Source organism: Gobio gobio, assembly GCF_949357685.1.
Source record: "Gobio gobio genome assembly, chromosome: 21".
In the NCBI taxonomy this organism is placed as follows: Eukaryota; Metazoa; Chordata; class Actinopteri; order Cypriniformes; family Gobionidae; genus Gobio; species Gobio gobio.
In genome coordinates this window covers 32349444-32369276 of record NC_137117.1, presented here as the reverse complement: position 1 = coordinate 32369276, position 19833 = coordinate 32349444, and the positions used below count along the sequence as shown (strand labels likewise).

General features: G+C 40.0%; 1 protein-coding gene across 7 annotated transcripts in view; it reads right to left on the bottom strand.

The window, feature by feature from the left end:
• tns2a (tensin 2a) overlaps window positions 1-19833 on the bottom strand; it is a 57526-nt gene that overhangs the window by 9682 nt on the left and 28011 nt on the right. For 6 of the 7 annotated variants that reach the window (XM_079803610.1, XM_079803612.1, XM_079803611.1 and 3 more), the window contains 16 exons: window positions 10677-10715; window positions 9571-9609; window positions 8966-9015; window positions 7080-7263; window positions 6934-6984; window positions 6692-6814; window positions 6098-6162; window positions 5820-5903; window positions 5609-5721; window positions 5327-5387; window positions 3290-3365; window positions 3055-3184; window positions 2479-2544; window positions 2200-2316; window positions 399-1850; window positions 37-196 (listed from right to left, as the gene is read on the bottom strand). In XM_079803610.1, the coding sequence (XP_079659736.1) occupies window positions 37-196; window positions 399-1850; window positions 2200-2316; window positions 2479-2544; window positions 3055-3184; window positions 3290-3365; window positions 5327-5387; window positions 5609-5721; window positions 5820-5903; window positions 6098-6162; window positions 6692-6814; window positions 6934-6984; window positions 7080-7263; window positions 8966-9015; window positions 9571-9609; window positions 10677-10715 (2810 nt within the window). Of the gene's footprint in view, window positions 1-36; window positions 197-398; window positions 1851-2199; window positions 2317-2478; window positions 2545-3054; window positions 3185-3289; window positions 3366-5326; window positions 5388-5608; window positions 5722-5819; window positions 5904-6097; window positions 6163-6691; window positions 6815-6933; window positions 6985-7079; window positions 7264-8965; window positions 9016-9570; window positions 9610-10676; window positions 10716-19833 lie in introns of those variants that run through there. The other variant, XM_079803616.1, reaches the window with a different exon arrangement.

Here is a 19833-nt window from a genome sequence, read left to right as displayed (position 1 = left end):
TATACCAATCTACTGATAAATGCAGGAGCTTGTTACCTCTCCTGCGTTCGCAATGGGCTGCTTGTGTGGACTGGTGTTGGAGGTCCTGAAATATCAGAGGATGTTGAACATGGAGCATGTGGATCTTGATGTGTCCGCCGAAGGGAGCCATGGGTAATGTGACAACGCCAGCCTATGCTGTCTGCACCAGGACAATCTGATAGGGATGGCATACATACAGACCGATGATATACGAATTGTATCATGCAAAGATGAAATTGAACGCAGATGAAGGTTATACACATTTCTTTAATATTATAGGATGACCCAAAACATATTTGCAAAAGCTTCAAAATTCAAAGATAGCCCAATACAATGTAGTAAAAGACTTTAATTGTAGCTGTAAAGTCATTTCTCACCTGTATTTGTGTCAGAGGGGTACTGCTGAGGATGGGGGTCTGTTTGGTTCTCTGTAGGTCCGCTGGCGTGGTGCACTGGGCCAGGGCAGGAGGCGGAGGGAGGTGGAAGAGGAGACGTGGACTCAGACTGGTAACCTGAGGCGTATCCACGGCTCTCTGAGGGGGACGGTTGGTAAGGGGAGCAGGGGCACGTCTGGTGCGGTGTCTGGTACCCACTGGAGCTGCTGCTGTATTTGAGATCCAGATGGGCATGAGAGTGCGACCGGGAGGGTTCGGGGTATGCAGGATGGCCTGCAGGGAGGGGATCGAAGTTATATGCTGGTAATTCATGACCGTGGGGCCCGTAGGGGGACACGGTGGCCCTTCTATGCCAGTATTCTGCCTCTCGTTCTCTCTCCCACTGTAGTTCTGCTTCTCGGTTTCGGTCCCAGTGAAGAGACATTTCTCGTCCCCTTCTTAGCCCTGCCTCCCGATCCCATATCTCCGCCCCTCTTTGCATATCAGCCTCTCTGCCCCGTCTTAACCCTGTGTCCCGGTGAAGCTCTGCCTCCCTCTCCCAGTGTATTGCCTCATCTCTGTCTAAACGGAGGGTGTGGAAATCTTCTTGTCGTAGACAACAGTCCCGACAGGGGCAGACGGGCGTCACAAGGCCATCTACCATCATGACATCGTGATAGGCGCCACTGGGTTTGGGGTGATGTGGATGGTTGTGGTGATGGTGGGAGTATGGAATGTACTCATCTGTCCTGCAGAGCAGTCGGGGAGACAGACTATGAGGATGGGGGCTGATCTCTTGGGACGGATATGAACACAGGTGGCGTGATGGCCCCTCTGAGCAAGTGCGATGAAGGTAGTGCTGTGGACCTTGTTGGCGGTCCCAGAGCAGGTCTGGAGGCGGAAGGGATTGGTGAGGATGAGCACTGTGGTGTTGGCAAAGCCCTATGACGGATGGCATACCTGAAGAAGAAGCCCCTGTGTGTCCATTAGTGGTGGTGGGACGATCAAGGCAATAACCATTTGATAAGTGGTGGAGTCCATCGCATCCAGGCTCGGCACAGCGCTGGGATCGGTAGCCCACCCGGCATGAGCATGAACGACCTAACCTCAGTGACCCAGTCCTTTCAGGAGGCAAGGAATCACCGTCATCCAAAATAGCTGTCTCTCGGTCACGATCCCTCCCTCCATCACCTTCAATCCCACCCAGTAGACGGTCAAGCTCCTCCCTCTCTTGCTGAGTAGGCGGCGCTGGTCGAGTTGGTTCATCGAGCCGGTCAGGTGGGACAGATGAGTGTCCAGAATCAGTGCTGACAGACAGAAGCTGATTTGGCCTTTCCTCAGAGCTCCTTGCAGGGCTCCCATTGGTGGACAGCATGGAGGTGGAGCCTGCAGCACGGCGCTTTTTAACCTGTGCGTACAGGCTGCCATCTACAGGTCCACGTGTGTGAGCAATATCTGAAGGGATGTACGAAAGAACACTTTTATATTCCCTGAAGCCCACTTACGTTATTAATCAAGGTTTCTTGCAGCAAACAATGCCGGTCATGATTGGCTAACATCTTCACAAGTCAAATCATTAAAAACACCTCTGCAGCACCTAAACATGACTGTTCGTTAATGTGCTTATGGTTGTGATGTCATAACCATGATACTTTCTGAATAACCCATGCTCTGGCTAAATGAGTACTGTGTGTCTACATAGTATTATCAACCTCTTGGAATGACCTATCTACTATCTACAGCATGTTCACTCTGAAGGGTTGAATAAACACCAGTGCGTAGTTGTAAGAAGGGATAGTTGTACCCTCTAGGCTGTCCTGATATCTCTGATTGAAGTTCTCATAAGAGTCCCAGCGCACCACCGGATCATTCGTGTTATAGTCCACACTGACAGCTGGATCATTCCTCTGGGTCACTCTCCCTGAATCACACACACACACACACACACATGTCTGCATTATAACAAAGACCACATGACATGATGGGGCCCTGATGTTTCAATTGGAAATACTGTGCGTCAGCTCAGTAAACAAAAAAAAGTCATGGTCCCTAAAATGGCAAATTAATTAAGATTTTATGTTACCTTTGATTTTCTCAGGCCCAGATGAAAATACAAACTCCACTGTGGCATCAGAGGGAAATGTGTCATCTACAGGAAACAGTGAGAGTGTCATCATTAGGAAGACATAAGACCCTTTCCAGCTAATAATATTTGTCATTAATAATGGGATTTGTAAATTCATATTAGTATATCATATCCTCTCCAAGCTACACACTACTTTAATATGTTTTTGATTACAACAATGATTAATATCCAGGAATTTTCCCAGAGTTTTACGAGCAATTGAAGTTGCCTCCCATGCTCGTATGTAAAACCCATAGAGAATCTATTATCACGTGAAAATCTGTATCTCATCTCAATTACACAGCTGTGGCGCGCAGGTGTTACCCAACGGGAATGAAGGCGATAATTTACAGCACAGCTAAAAGAACGCAGACCACCAAAATAAAAAAAGCACATCATAAAAAAACAAGCTCAGCTGATACCCCAAGGCCATTTCAGCTCAAGGCGGTCAGAGTTGGACAGACAGCTCTGGTTTTATTGTGAAAATATACGAGTTTGGCATCTGACTCTTGGCTTGTTCCACTAAGAATGTACCTGAACAAGCTTCATCCAGTTCCCCTTTGCCGAACCAGAGCTGGGCTCCATGAATGGTGCATGTATGAAACTGCAGTCGAAACACAGAGTCCCTCTCAGCAGACTGAACCCGTCTGTGATAACACTTCACCTATAGGTCAGACAGAGAGCGAGAGAGGGAGATTAAAGTGATGGAAATGTCTATGGTTTTGACAGTTATAATATATCAGGGTCAGATAAAAACAGCCCCACATACCATGATGTCTCCTTTCAGCAGCAGTGCAGGCTCAATAGTAACAATCAGCCGTCTGCTCCCAGAGCCCTGCAGATCACTAAAAAAACACGTGTATACTCTTTAAACTACACTTTCATTTTCTGAAAAAGATATGAAGGGTTAAAAACTCTCCTCCATGATGTTAGGGTGTTGCTATGCAGGTGCGAAGGTGTTTGTGGAAGGTTGTACCTTATGTTACTAGTTCATTCTGGGAGGTTGCTAGGGTGTTGCTAGAGCAAGCGGATGATTGACAAGGTTTTAGTAGAGCATTCTAGATGGTTGCTAGGGTGTTCTGGGATGTTGCTAGGTGGTTATTTACTGGATTTAGTAAAAAGCCAACCTACAAAGTGTTAAAGCTAAAAACAAAGTGTTAACACCCTTAGTGATTTTAGGGTGTTGTCACAGTGCTTCTAGGCAGTTGCTAAGGTGTTTGAAGGGATTTTAATTTGTTTTCATGCAGTGCTATGGCGTTACGGGTGGTTGCTAGGGATTTGCAAGGGTATTCTGGGAGATTTCAAATTGTTTTCATGCAGTTGATGAGGTGTTGCTAGGGTGGTTTTCTGGGAGGTTGCTAAGGCATTCTGGGTGCTTGCGAAGGTATTGTTATGGTATTCTGGATGGTGGCTATGGTGTTGCTAGGGCTTTCTGGATGGTTGTTAGGGTGTTCTGGAATGTTGTTAGGGCATTCTGGGTGGTTGTTAGATGGTTGCTTGTCTAGGGCGTTGCCATGGTGTTGCTATGCAGCTGCTAAGGTGTTTTGGGTTGTTGTTAGGTGGTTGCTTGTGAAAAGTGTTGTCATGGTGTTGCTATGCAGCTGCTAAGGTGTTTTGGGTGGTTGTTAGATGGTTGCTTGTGTAGAGTGTTGCCATGGTGTTGCTAGGCAGCTGCTAAGGTGTTTTGGGTGGTTGTTAGATGGTTGCTTGTCTAGGGTGTTGCCATGGTGTTGCTATGCAGCTGCTAAGGTGTTTTGGGTTGTTGTTAGATGGTTGCTTGTGAAGGGTGTTGCCATGGTGTTGCTATGCAGCTGCTAAGGTGTTTTGGGTGGTTGTTAGATGGTGGCTTGTGTAGGGTGTTGCCATGGTGTTGCTATGCAGCTGCTAAGGTGTTTTGGGTGGTTGTTAGATGGTTGCTTGTCTAGGGTGTTGCCATGGTGTTGCTATGCAGCTGCTAAGGTGTTTTGGGTGGTTGTTAGATGGTTGCTTGTCTAGGGTGTTGCCATGGTGTTGCTATGCAGCTGCTAAGGTGTTTTGGGTGGTTGTTAGATGGTTGCTTGTGTAGGGTGTTGCCATGGTGTTGCTATGCAGCTGCTAAGGTGTTTTGGGTGGTTGTTAGATGGTTGCTTGTCTAGGGTGTTGCCATGGTGTTGCTATGCAGCTGCTAAGGTGTTTTGGGTGGTTGTTAGTTGGTTGCTTGTGTAGGGTGTTGCCATGGTGTTGCTATGCAGCTGCTAAGGTGTTTTGGGTGGTTGTTAGATGGTTGCTTGTGTAGGGTGTTGCTATGCAGTTCTAAGGTGTTCTGAGTGGTTTTAAATTGTTTTCAAGCAGTTGATAAGGTGTTGCTAGGGCATTGTGGATGGTTGATAGGATACTAGGTTGTTGTTAGGACATGGTGGATGGTTGCTATGATTTTCTGGGAGGTTACTAAGGTATTCTGGGTGGATGCTAAGGTGTTCTTAGGGTATTCTGGATGGTGGCTAGGGTTTTGCCATGGTGATGCTATGCAGTTGCTAAGGTGTTCGGGGTGGTTTCCATGCAGTTGATAAGGTGTTGCTAGGGCATTGTGGGGTTAATGTGAGGTTGTTAGGGCACTTTGGGTGGTAACTAAGGTGTTGTTAGGGTATTCTGGATGGTGGCTAGGGTGTTGCTAAGGTTTTCAGGGTGGTTGTTAGATGGTTGCTTGTCTACGGAGATTTGAACAAGACCCTAAGTATTAAGCAGCACTAACTGTAATATTTGTCCAAGCAAACACCTCTAATTATGTTTTAAATGATGTGAACGTCTCCAATAGATCCGCACTCACTATATGCCAGAAGTGTAGACGAGCTGCATGGACTGATAGATCTTCAGGAAAGGGAAGAAACCTGTCAAGAGAGTGAGGAAAAAGCGAGATATGAAGGAGGATTTGGCAATCTCCCTCTGAGCGTCTCTCCTCCACTGCGAAAGATTAAAACAAACTTGAAATGTGTGTGAGAATGTGAAGGAGGTTTCGCTTCACAAATTAACACAGACTCACAGACACATGACCTCATTGAGGGATTATGTATGGATGTTGGGGAATGATGTCATGAAAACATTCACTCACCTCCATCTTCCTGGAAGTTGGGGATGGTAGGAATGAGGACCTGATGGAGGAAGAGAGGACTGCTGTTCATTTTGATGGCCCCTGAGAGCAGCCCTCCAAAGTAATAGATATACCTGGAGAGAGGGACATCAATGTTAACAATGGGGAAATAGTGTGTGAATAGCAATAGTCAATAAAGAACCAATAAAGATACAAATCAGGAAAGATGTACCTGTTCTGAGAGGGTTGGAGAGAGGGCGACACTTTATCTTCACAAAACTTCCTCATGGCCAATGTGCTGAGGGCCTGATCTGCCCTGTGTGCGTGAATACAGTTGAAGACATAAGAGAAAAAAACACACCAAAGACACGATTGTTTTAAAGACAAAAAAAAATAAGTCTAATTTTTGTCACCTATTTAAGCTATTTGATATGGACTAAAGGCCAATTCACTAACAAGCACTTCATCAGATTTTGACCACTGATCTAGATGTAGAACAGAAGAACTTACCCAGCTGATATCTTGCTGTAATGCATGTAGGCAGCAATGATAACACCTGTCTTTCCTTTGTTGCCCTGAAAAACAATCAATACTAGTCAATTCAACTGCTACAGATAGGATTTACACTTAAATCAAATCTGTTCCAAATAAAGAAGGCTATTAGAGAATCAGGTTTTGTACAGTCGGGTACAAAAGTATGAGACCACTTTTGAAAAGCCAAACAATTTGAGTTATAAATTGTTTTTTGGCATGTTCCCTGTTTGCTTTAATGACAGCAAGTTGATGATGATGATCTTGAAATCCTGACCGTCTGTACATTTCTTTGATTTAAAATGTTAGGGTTTCAATCCCAGATTTTCAATGTGGTCTCAGACTTTTGAGAGACATGTCTCACTGCTTTCTTATCTCTTAATCTATTGTTTTAAACATCTCGCACAAACTAAAAGCTCGTCAAACCAGACATCCTCTGAGGTCTGGCTTCATGATATCATCTGTGGTGACTTTGCTGGGTGGTCCTTAAGGGTCACTGTCAGCACCCTTTAGTACTCTATCAGTGCCTGTGACCCTGACATGAACTGTCCAATGACTACTATGACCTCTGACCTTACAGTGCAGAACGACCACATGCTGGGGGTCGGAGTTCAGCCAGTTCTCCATGGCTTTGCACATGGCACAGATCTTATCCAGCGGAGGAGCGTGCATATCTGGCCAGCCGAAGTCATGAACCTGAAGGAGAGAAAGAGAGGCTTTTTAATCTTGGCTGGTGTAATCGGGTCTTCAAAAGTTCAAACGCAAAGCAGTTTGTAGTGATAGAAACACGTAAAATCATAAAAACTGAGCCTTACCTTTGGGTTTAAATGAGTGATGTCATGCCTTCGCTCAGACAGATTGAATAACTGTTGGATAAAAATGGACCAGGACAATGAAAATGCCTTTAACACAAGCTTCCCTCAGATGCAGACATACAGAAAATACACACTGAGCCACGTACCAGAAACTTGTCCTGGTGTTTGGACTTGAGCATGGATGCCACCTCCCTGAGGTTGAGGCGGTACCGCTGTTCTTCCAGCAGAGGAGGAAAAAAGACAGAGATGATCCTCTCCGTGATGTATGTGAGGTCGAAATCATAATGCCTCTCCATCACTCTGTCCATCACCCGATCCACACTGAAGCTCCTGAGAGAGAAGGGAAAACCAGCTTAAAGATCCTGTGAAATGACTTGAAAAGCTAACAGACATAAACTAAAAGCCACAAAACATCATGAGTCTTGTTGCTGGTCCAAGATGATCTACTAGCACCAGATTGAGCGAGATGGTCTACCACATTTAAACATTTAAACCATGTCTACCAGCTTTCAGCCCAAACAATGAACCATCTAGACTTGTTTGGACCAGCTAGGGAAAAAAAAACTACCAGAAGGGATCGATGGGAAATTTCTGAGAAAAAGGGATGCATGATATAAGAAAATATATGACATGATATATGATCTGATCTATGATATATCTATCTATCTATATATCTGTCTGTCTGTTTCCTGTCAGTCCATCCATTCATCCATCCATCCATCCATCCATATATCCATCAATTCATCCATATATCCATCCATTCATCCAATTCATCCATTCATATATCCCTAAATTCATCCATATATACATAAATTCATCCATATATCCATCCATCCATCAATCCATATATCCATAAATTCATCTAATTCATCCATAAATTCATCCATATATTCATTCATCCATCCACCAATTCATCCATCCATATATCCATAAATGCATCCATATATACATCCATTCATCCATCCATTCATCCATCCATCCATCCATCCATCCATCCATCTATCCATAAATTAATCCATATATCCATCCATCCATCCATTCATCCATCCATCCATATATCCATAAATGTATCCATATATCCATCCATCCATTCATCCATCCATCCATCCATCTATATATCCATAAATTCATCCATATATCCATCCATCCATCTATCCATATATCCATCAATTCATCCATATATCCATCAATTCATCCATCCATCCATCCATAAATCCATTAATTAATCCATATATCTATCCATATATCCATAAATTCAAGCATACCGGTATATCCATAAATTCATCCAATTTATCCATATATCCATCCATATATCTATCCATCCATCCATATTTCCATCCATTCATCCAATTGATCCATCCATCCATCAAATATTCAAGCATATATCCATAAATACATCCAATTTATCCATATATCCATCCATCGTGCTGCTCCTTTCCCCTATTTTTAAATTTAGATTACATTTTCCCTCATATAATGCTTGCCTAAAGTTAATCTATATAACTAAATATTTTATTTTCAATTTATTCATATAAAATAGTATGGAATTGTAATATTTGACATTTATCATTTACAGTAACATTAAAATAATGATTGGATTAACACATTGACCAGAAATCCAATAATGGTTCATCCCAACGAAGAAACAAAGTTTCTCTAAAGCAAAACCGCTAAAATCATCATAAAGAATGATGTGAAGTCCAGTAAATGTTATTTCATATAACTGGAGTTAGTTCTGAGAGTTGTGTTTGATTGGACACAGCTGAGCTGTCTAACCACGCACCCTGACACATATTAGCTCTCTGCTCCTCACCACACTGCGGCCAAAAGGGATTTTTGACTTTTCACATCAAACCCGAAGGGAATAAAACCCTGCTGGGATGAGGTAACTTATCTGAGATAAGTAGAGATTAGCACAGGAAATAAAGTCTTAGAACTTAAGCATTCTCAACCGATCCTGCAGCGATCACTGAACTTCATGGTTTGAGATTTGATGCTTTAAAAGCTTCAATTTTGTTTCCGCCAAACATACCTCGGGAGAGTGTTCCTCTGTTTAGTGTAGGTCAGAGACTTGGTCGAGCCCTGGAAAAACGACAAAATAAGATTGTATCATTGTGTTTGGTAACAATAAATTCAATAAACTTTTTTTGTCTAGGTGACAGTGCCAACTCTTGGTACAAAAGAGTCTTTTCTGTTTATTAAAACCGTTTTTCTTCTTAATATCTGATTCATATGTGCGATATGTAAATAGACAAACGCCACTCTAAGAACTGAAGCACTGTCTGAGGCCCAAAAGCAAAAGAAAATAAGGAAGAGGAGAACTTATTCTTGAGACAGTGGAGTCTAATGGTTCTGATTAAACTGTGAACTTGAGTCAAAACCACAACGAGGGCCATGAAAGCTCATGTCTATCTGTGGGTACAGGCAATTCAATATTGACTAAAGCTAAAGACTTAAAAAAAAACGAAATAATAAAATAAAATAAAATAAAATATAAAATAAAATAAAATAAAATGTTGTGGTGCCATTTTTGGTTATTAAAGGGGTTGACAAAAGCTTGAGAATCCCTGATGTAGAGGAAGTGCCATGTGTCAGTTAGTGAGAGAGATAATGAAAGAATAATGAAAAAGTTCTTACCAGATGCTGAATGTGTCTAGAGGAGGATGCCCCCCTTCGCTGCAGCAGATGAGAACACAGATATATAAACAGAGGAACTACACAAAAATGTACCTTATTTTACATTCATTACTTCCAGAAGCATAATCTAATATTTATGTATTATCTGAACCAGGAGTGCAACTGGTGACCCCACAAAAAGTACAGGACACCCTTGATTACATCAACTAAACTAAATAAAAAGAAGCAAATAAACTAACAACCTGAATAATTACACACTTATAAAAGTTAAAAAGTTATAAAAAATAATAAAAGTTCCCCAGTGTTTTAGGACATAACACACAAACATTGTCTCAGCATTTCTAAATAGCATTTTTGGCCATCATAGGCACTATGCTCGGAAAAGCTGGTTTTGGTTTTGAGACACAACCAAAGTCATAAAACACTCTTTAATTCAGCTAATTCATGACTAGTACATTGATACACTACAATTCAAAGTTTGGGGTCAATAAAGAGCTCTGTTAAAGAAATGTATACTTGTATTCAGCAAGGATGCATTAAATTGATTTATACTGTTGAATGCTGGTCTTTTGCACTTTCTTTTCATTAAAAAAATCCTGAAAAAATATTGAATCAGTTTTAACATAGATAATAATAAGAAAGAATGTAACACTGAAGACTGGAGTAATGATGCTGAAAATTGAGCTTTGACATCACAGAAATAAATTACATGTTATAATATTTAAAAAAAAGAAAACAGTTATTTTATATTGTGATAATATTTCACAATATTACAGTTTTACTGTATTTTTTATCAAACAAATGCAGCCTTGGTGAGCATAAGAGACTCTTACTGACCCTTAATGAATGTTTTACATGCTTTTCAAACATAAAGGACAACAGAAATGTAATTTTACCACTAGCAAGTGAGCAAATGACAGTGTGAATGAAAAACAAGTGAGTGAATAAGTGAATACATGGATGAGTAAATGAAGAAGGAAGTAAATAATGAGGAGCCAGTGAGTGGGAAAATGATCACTTTGGTATAAATGGAAGAAAAAAAAGAACAAAACTGATCAATTATGAGATAAAAGGAAGGAAACAAAGAAAAATATAAACAGTCTTACCAGTTCGGAGGGCTGCGCTGGGATGCAGGCTGTGTTGATCTGAAACAGAGAAAAGGAACATGACTCAAACTCAAATTCTGCATTGCCTCCACCGTCCAACACAGATACATTCACTCATAACCCTGTCGTCTTTCCCTCTCCATCCGTTTGTCCTGGGACGAGGGGAAGGGAGTGGTGAAGAGGGATCTGTTGAGATGGGGCGAAGGAAATGCTTCCCGAAAGCAACAGATAAGCAAACTATCTGCTGATAACACAGAGACTGGAGAAAAAGTGAGATGCAAGGGATTGTGGGTGATGGGCAGTAACAAAACACATTAGTATGCACATTCCTCTCGGATGATCTCGTACGAAATAACAGGATACAACAACATAAATTGTGGTACAGTATGTACATAACTCTTTCACACCATGTTTACATGTCTACATGTTTTGCCTTATGGGGTAATGTGGGCGGAGGCATCATTAGTGTGGTAGGCGGGAAAACGTGTGTGTGTGTCTGTGCGCTGACATTCACGCTTACGTAACATGAAGCGCTCCCCCTCCCTGTACATCCGATCCCCTGCCCAATCCTGCTCTGTTTGTTTGGCCACAGGAAAAGGGCTGAGGCATGGACAAGTCACTCTGAAGTGCACAGACACTACACTAGGCCTTGACCTACGACTGTGTGTGTGTGTTTGTGTGAGTCTAGGGAGTGAGATAGAGAGTTATTAAAAGATTGTATGTTTTTGTACAACAGGACAATGAAACATAACTTATGAGGCAGTGAAGAATAGAGGGAATTGTTCACTTGGGTGTTTGTGTCTCCAAAAATACAAGCTGGAGATGCGTCTGTGTTTCCTTAAAACCCGATGAAATCAAAATGAGAGTTATTTGGCTTTTAGCATGTCTGTTTGGAGTCATCCATATGCTAATGTAGCTATATGCTAACATAGTCCAAAAGTTAGCAGATTTAAAATTGACCAGAATCGGACCAAAAATCCTGATGTTGACTCATCCTGCACTTGTGGGCGTGCACTTAAAGGGATAGTTCACCCAAAAATGAAAATTATCCCATGATTTACTCACCCTCAAGCCATCCTAGGTGTATATGAAATTATGCTTTCAGATGAATACAATCAGAGTTATATAAAAATATGTCCTGGTTCTTCAAAGCATTATAATGGCAGCCCAAAATTTGAAGACCAAAAAAAGCCCACAATTCACACGACTCCAGGGGGTTAATAAAGGCCTTCTGAAGCGAATGGTTGGGTTTGAAGGGTTTTGTAAGAAAAAGATCAATATTTAACACGTTATAAAGTAAAATATCTAGCTTCCGCCGGACCGCCTTCCATATTCAACTTATACAAGAAAGTGTAACACCTCTCGCAGTTCAACCGCTTGCGCTACGTCCGACATCATCATCGCGCCAGTTGCGCTTTTTTCCTAAGTTGAATATGGAGGTGGTCCGCCGGAAGCTAGATATTTTACTTCATAACATGTTAAATATGGATATTTTCTTACACAAACCCATCGATTCGCTTCAGAAGGCATTTATTAACCCTCCGGAGCTGTGTGGATTACTTTTATAATGGATGGATGTGCTTTTCTGGCGTTCAAATTTGGCCTTCATTATAAAGCTTGGATTAGCCAGGACATTTTTAATATAACTCAGATTGTATTCGTCTGAAAAAATAATTTTATCTACACCTAGGATGACTTGAGGGTGAGTAAATTATGGGGTAATTAAAATTTTTGGGTGAACTATCCCTTTAATTTTGTCGAATCAAACTCTCTCTTGATTAGATGTACTACTAGCTCAATGAGTATGTTCAGAACAGCACACTACTACACTACTCACATGTACAGCTTGTGGTTTTTCATTATGATTGAAACACCTGGATTACAAACAATTTTTGCCAAAATATGCAGCACACAATCAGAGTATGTGACACTGCATCATATACAGCGCAATGGACGTACTGTAACTTGACCTTCTTTTTCCAGTTTGATGAATAGATCTGATTATCTGCTTCTTAACTTACTGTATTACTCGATCAGACTGCCAAAATGTAATTGCAAACAAAACTTCAGGATAACCGGACATCACTGAACTACACAAGCAACATGATAACTACACTACTGTTCAAAGGTTTAGGGTCTGTACATGTTTTTGAAAGAAGCCTCTTAAGCTCAATAAGAATGCATTTATTTGTTCAAAAATGCAGTAAAAACAGGAATATTGTGATATATTATTATAATTTAGAAGAAGCTGTCAGTCTTCAGTGTCACGTGATGCTTCAGAAATCGTTCTAATATGCTGATTTTGACGCTCAAGAAACATTTCTAATAATGATTCATGTTGAAAACAATATTTTTGTGAACACCATGACACATTTAGTACACTATTATCCCAATAGCCAGTGTTTGTTCTCATCTGTGTTTTTGTGTGTTGCTAGGTGGGATCCCATTATGATATCAAGTTCCTTCTTTTCTTGGCTAAAAAAGCTGCCGTCACATTTAAAGCAAGTGAACGATTATGTCTCAAAACGCAGTGCGGACAGAATTCAAGGATAGTATTTCACTCCGGTGGAAAAAGACATCTTCCCCACGGTATACAAAGACAAGAAATCTCCCTGCGTCTCTCCACACACACAGAGGGCTGCACAACCTGCCTGTAATGCTGTAAGGGAAGAGAAGTGTTAAGTGAAACACAGTGTAACTATTTTTACCAGGTGTAAAAGATATCACTGCGACTGTGTTAAAGACATCAGCCGCTGAGAGCCATGCAATTACTGACCCTCACACTCTCTTAAGGTCTGTCGCTATGAGCAGATGTTTCTTCTTCAATGCCCCTCTCCCTTTTTCATTTTCCTTCTAATTCCCTGGGAACATTTTCCCGCTTCCTCTGGTAACTTTCCCCCTGCTTCCATCCATCTATTCGTTTTTTTCCTCTGCGTGTCAGTCATTCCATAAACATTTCCTCATCCATCCTGTTCATGTTTTCATACACTACTCGTTCACCCTTTCTCTTACTATGTAACTGTATTTTGGTCTTCCTTTACAAAAATGTAATTCACCAAAATATACCATTTAAAAGTGTGGGGTCTGTCATTTTTTTATGTTTTTGAAAGGCTCCTTATTCAATCAAAATGTATTTGCATTTATTTATTAGTAAAAATCGTAATATTGTGAACATTATAATTTTTTTAAGAACTGTTTAATATATTTTAATTATAATATAAACATTATTTATTTCTGTGATCAAAGCTGAATTTTCAGCATCATTACTCCAGTCTTCAGTGTCACATGATCCTTCAGAAATCATTCTAATATGCTGATTTGATGCTCAAGAAGCATTTCAAATTATTATCAATGTTAAAAACAGTTGTGCTGCTTAATATTTTTGTGGAAACCTTGATACATTTTTGAGGATTCTTTGTTCAAAGTTCAAAAAGTTCACTTTTGTTACATTATAAATGTCTATACTCGTACTTTTGATTAATCTTACTGACCACACATTTTGAACAGTGGTGCACATTAGTGTTTGTTACTAATACATTAATAAGGAATCTCCTTTATACAGTGCAATATTTATGTATTTTTAAAAATCTATTATTATTATTAAATTATTATTTTATGACTGGTGGTTAATAACATATTACCAAATTAGTTTGTGAATGGTGTTTGCTTGCACAAAACTGCCACTGGGGGGTTGCCATGGTGTTGCTATGCGGTCATTACTACAGCGTTTTTTAGCATGATACTACTCTAGGTGGTGGTTAGGATGTTCTTGGTGGTTACGTACAGGACCTCACCAAAAGAGTGTCTTTGGGATTTTTTTTTCAGCTGTTTCATTATACCAACAAAAAAAATGTAAGCCTGTCTGCTGAGAAAAGTAATATCACATCTCTCCCAAATGAGATTTTAGGCATCACTCATGTCCATAGCACAAAAAGTGCTGGACGAGCTACACGCCAAAGTTTAATACACAGGATTAGGGGTTTGTTCAGATCCCTAAGTATGAGCAATAACCACTAATAAGTGTAGTAACTTTGCTATTTTGCTGGAAACTATGGTCACCATGGTACATTTTTGTTGCCGCACAAGCCCGATCGTTCCTTTTGAATCCAAAATACTTCTCTCTTTCCTATCGCTAATCTTTTTCCTCCTCTCCTCGCCAACACTCTTTTGTTTCTTCTTGTATGTAACCTTCTTTCTCTCCCTCCATCTTTCGCTCTGACTCTCTTTCTCCTTATCCAATCCACACTTTCCGCTTTTCATTTTTCCCTCGTTTAACAAAATGCCAATGCGCTCCACCTCCCTCAGACCGGACGGCCTGCAGCCAGAACAAACTCAGAATTCCATCTGTAAGTCCAAATCTTACGCACGACTCCTGCAGCAGCCTTTCATCCCTCTATTTATCCATTATTCTTTCTTACCCACCCCCCCTTTCCTTGCTTCCCTCCCTCCATCTGTGAAGTAACAGCAGGCCCCTGTTATGTGCCCCTGTGTTCTGCTGCGAGCCCAGAGGAACATGTTCCCACGTGTAATGGGACGTTAAGGGTGAGGAGAGGTCCACAGGCGAGTCCACGTGCCAAGTGTAATACCACAGCAGTAGTAAGTAGGTTTTTTTATGTGACAGGATGTGTTTTGACTGTAAGGTGGCTCCACCAAATCAAAGCTCCAAACGAAACATGGCTGAGCTCATAACTGATGTCAGCCTTGGAATAAGATACACTGTTTACGGTTAAACAGCAACTTTAAACAGCCTATAGCATGTTTAAAGTAGTGATGCACAAAATATATTGGTACCATATCGGATTATATATTCGATTCTTTCATTTATCGGTATGGGTTGATATTGGAAATTTGATTTAATCTAACACTCACTTAAAGTTAATCTTACTAACGTAACTTTCATATTTATTTCTGTTTTGCTGTCATGAGCTGTGTTCGAAATCATCTCCTATACCCTCATTTATTACTCTCTATATCAGGGGTCTCCAAACTCAGTCCTGGAGGGCCACTGTCCTGCAGAGTTTAGCTCCAACCCCAAATAAACACCTGAACCAGCTAATCAGTGTCTAACCAGGGCCTTGTAAGACACTGATTAGATGGTTCAGGTGTGTCTATTTGGGGTTGGAGCTAAACTATGTAGGACAGTGGCCCTCCAGGACTGAGTTTGGAGACCCCTGCTCTATATAGTCCACTTGAAGGACTGAATGAAAACGAGTGGGTGAATTTGGACACTTGGGTGCACCAGAAAGGCTGCCGCTTTTGTATAGTTTGTGCTTGCTGTTTAATAATCATTTGAAACTTAGCAAACCGGCAGCTCTTATAGTTTTGAAAAGATTTATCTTGAACTGTCATGGAAACTAGCATATATAAACTTTAATTAAACAATTTAATAATCAATTAAAAATGAATTTATACCTGTATGATATTACACCACACTCGACCAGTGGTTTGTTAAATGGATGGATGATTCAGCTGTGGGCGGCATCGTCTGTGCGCAACTCTCAGCCATTTTCTAGCCATTGAGTGTACAGCAGTTGTATACTTATTATTGCGGTGCATTATGGGATTGAATGAGTGCACTCGATGACGTCCACTATGGTTTCGGACACCACTACAAATGAGTGCCCTAATGATAGTACCCTATTAAGGGTATAGGGGGACTGCTAGTTTGTAACTCTTTGTTTCCTGTTTCCTTTTTGTTTCCATGGTTTCTAGAATGTTCTTATTTGTTGTCATCTCCAAAACTGCAGCTCTTGTGGGGTGTTCCCGGTCTGCAGTGGTCAGTCTCTATCAAAAGTGGTCCATGGAAGGAACAGTGGTGAACCGGCCACAGGGTCATGGGCGGCCAAGGCTCATTGATGCACGTGGGGAGCGAAGGCTGGCCTGTGTGGTCCGATCAAACAGACGAGCTGTAGCTCAAATTGCTCAAGAAGTTAATGCTGGTTCTGATAGAAAGGCATAGCCGCAGACCAATCAGGGTGCCCATGCTGACCCCTGTCCACCGCCAAAAGCATCAACAGTGGGCATGTGAGCATCAGAACTGGACCACGGAGCAATGGAAGAAGGTGGCCTGGTCTGTTGAATCACGTTTTCTTTTACATCATGTGGATGGCCAGGTGTGAGCGTCGCTTATCTAGGGAACACATGGCACCAGGATGCACTATGGGAAGAAGGCAAGCCGGCGGATACAGTGTGATGCTTTGGGCAATGTTCGGCTGGGAAACCTTGGATCCTGCCATCCATGTGGATGTTACTTTGACACGTACCACCTACCTAAGCATTGTTGAGGCCCATGTAACCTTTTCATGGAAAAGGTATTCCCTGGTGGCTGTGACCTCTTTCAGCACGATAATGCGCCCTGCCACAATGCAAAAATAGTTCAGGAATGGTTTGAGGTGTTCAAAATGTTCAAAAACATAAACAAATCGTACTGAGCCTACACTTTTGACCAGTAGTGTATGTGTAACAGTTTTACCACAGAGATTAAGAGGATTTTATATTTTTTCATCCGAGGTTGTGAGTGCTTTGCTTAGGCTCAGCATCTAGGAAGTTCCTGGACTGATTTGATACCGTCATCCCAGTAGCAGCTGCTCCATCCGCTCTGCACTCGTTTCCTGTACGTAGAGGTGTGAGGCTTTTTAAAGAGTTCCTCGGAGGCAGAGAGGAAATTTTCCCTATTGCTGTGTGTACACGTGTCTGTTGGGGTCTGGAGATGCATGTAGAGATCAAACGTGGACAGAGAGAGGAGGTGCAGAGAAGGATTCGTAACAAGGAGTCATCCTGTAAGCAGTGCAGAAATACAAGACGGGTGGAGATGAATATGAGAGCAGAGGAAATGGAGAAAGGACGGGGGAAAGAGATGGAGGGATGTCAGAGTGGTGAAGGAAGCGTGGGAGGAGAGCAAGGGTGGACGGTGGGCTCGGGTGTAAACAGTGTAATTATTGCGATTAGTCTGAGCTGAATGCAGGGGTCCCAGGAGAAGCAGATACTAACGTTACACACGTTCTTCACTGGTGACTAACAGAAACAGCCTTCAATAGTGATTGTTCATCTCAGGAAACACGTCAAGAACATGTCCAGGTCATATATTTTTTTAAATCAATCGATTAAAGACAATTAAGCTTATTTAAGGACCATCAAGGGTTTTTTTCATTGTGTCCTTTTTCATGAAAATAAAGAACCCTTCCCATCACTGTAATGCAAACAAATGTGAAATAAAGTGTAACGTGAAAATAATAATGATATATTAGTTAAATCATATAGATCATTATGAATATGATTGAATATGATTGAATATTTTGAATGTTGTACATTCTTCAGTTTATGTGGACTTAAAATTTAAATTAAATTAAAATGGTATATTAATGGGAAAAAAACAGTTTACAGTAATGTAAATCTAATGAGAATCAGTTAGAATATAAAAAAAAGTCAAAATGGGAAAACATTCTGGACAAATAATAATAATAATAATAATAATAATAATAATAATAATAATAATAATAATAATAATAATAATAATAATAATAATTTATAACAACTATAATAAGTATTGTTGTTGTCGTTTAAAATAATATATCTGAAAAATAAATAATGATAATAATAATTATTATAATTGAAAATAAAATAATTGTATTTATTATTGTTGTTATTATTTAGATAATATATATAATTTATAACAATAACAGTGTCATTTATATAACAATAATATTGTTATTATTGAAAATAAACATAGAAAATAAATTAATAATAATTATTATTCATTTATAAAAATAACAGGATAATTTATATATTATTATTATTATTATTATTATTATTATTATTATTATTATTATTATTATTGACAGCAGATATTTGGGAAATAAAATAATTATTATTATTAATTTGTAACATTAACAGCATCATTTATATTATTGTAGTTGAAAATAAATATATGTGGGGGAAAAATATAATTAATTAATAGTATTATTAAAATTATTATAATTATTACCATAAAACAATAATACTTACTATTATTATTGTTAATAATAATAATAATAATAATAATAATAATAATAATAATAATAATATAAATAATAATACATGTTATGAATATGTGAGGGACTTAATTATTATAATAATTAACAATTATCTCTAAGGGAGCATCAGAGTCAAGGCTGCCATGTCCGATGCCCCAAAAAATGCAGCCAAAATAGACATATACTGACAGAGGAACAGGAATAACTCCATATGCAGACACAACTTCTTAGTAGATTATCATACAGAAGCACCTAAATAACTTAAATAGCTAAAATGGTCATATACAAGTCAATTTTAACCAAACCAGAAAATGAGCTAGATATGTGTGTACATGTCCCCTGACAGCACTGTCTAATCAATCTCTCCTTATTTCACTGTGATTTTGTGCGTGTTAACATGCTCTCAACCCTCGAGCAGCTGTGAGCATGTTAACACACAGTCAGCTTTAAGCAGATCCCATGGGAGAGGCTGGGAATACACAGAGGTCTGCTTTCACACACGATGTGATTACATCTTTTTATTTGGATTGATTCCCTATATGGAGACATGAGGTAACTGAGAGATAGGCCTACTCTCCAACCTCCAGCAGACAAGATGTATCCTCTAGCCTCTCCAATAGGAGTTTCAATATTAGATCACCCCTTCTGTTATCTTATATCCAAACTAAACAGGAATCACAAATCTCCAGAGTGAAGCAGCCAATCAAAAAGGTAAGATATGAATAAACAGAAGTAAATACGCATTCTTTCCAAATAGAAACAAAACAATGAACAGAATACAATCAGCAGATATCCCACATCTGCTAGAATTTCTAGTTTAGCTGATTGTTTATACAATCCTTTATGGATGCTATAAATACAAAGACGTGGACATGTAGAATGCACTGAAGTTAAAGGGATCTTTTGTCACTAGAAATGTATGCATACGGATAGTTTCCATATGGTGCCAATTACACTGAGGACAAAATGCAATGGGAAACTCATGCCAGCAACAACGCAGATTTTATCGAAAACATTTTTGAGGGAAAAAAGCTGAGAAAAACTATGGGTCAATGACAATGCTCTTTTTTGTGTCCTATCTATCTAAAAATAGAACAGAGTAGACCTATCACAACAGACTGAGCCATCTGACCAATCAGAGCAGA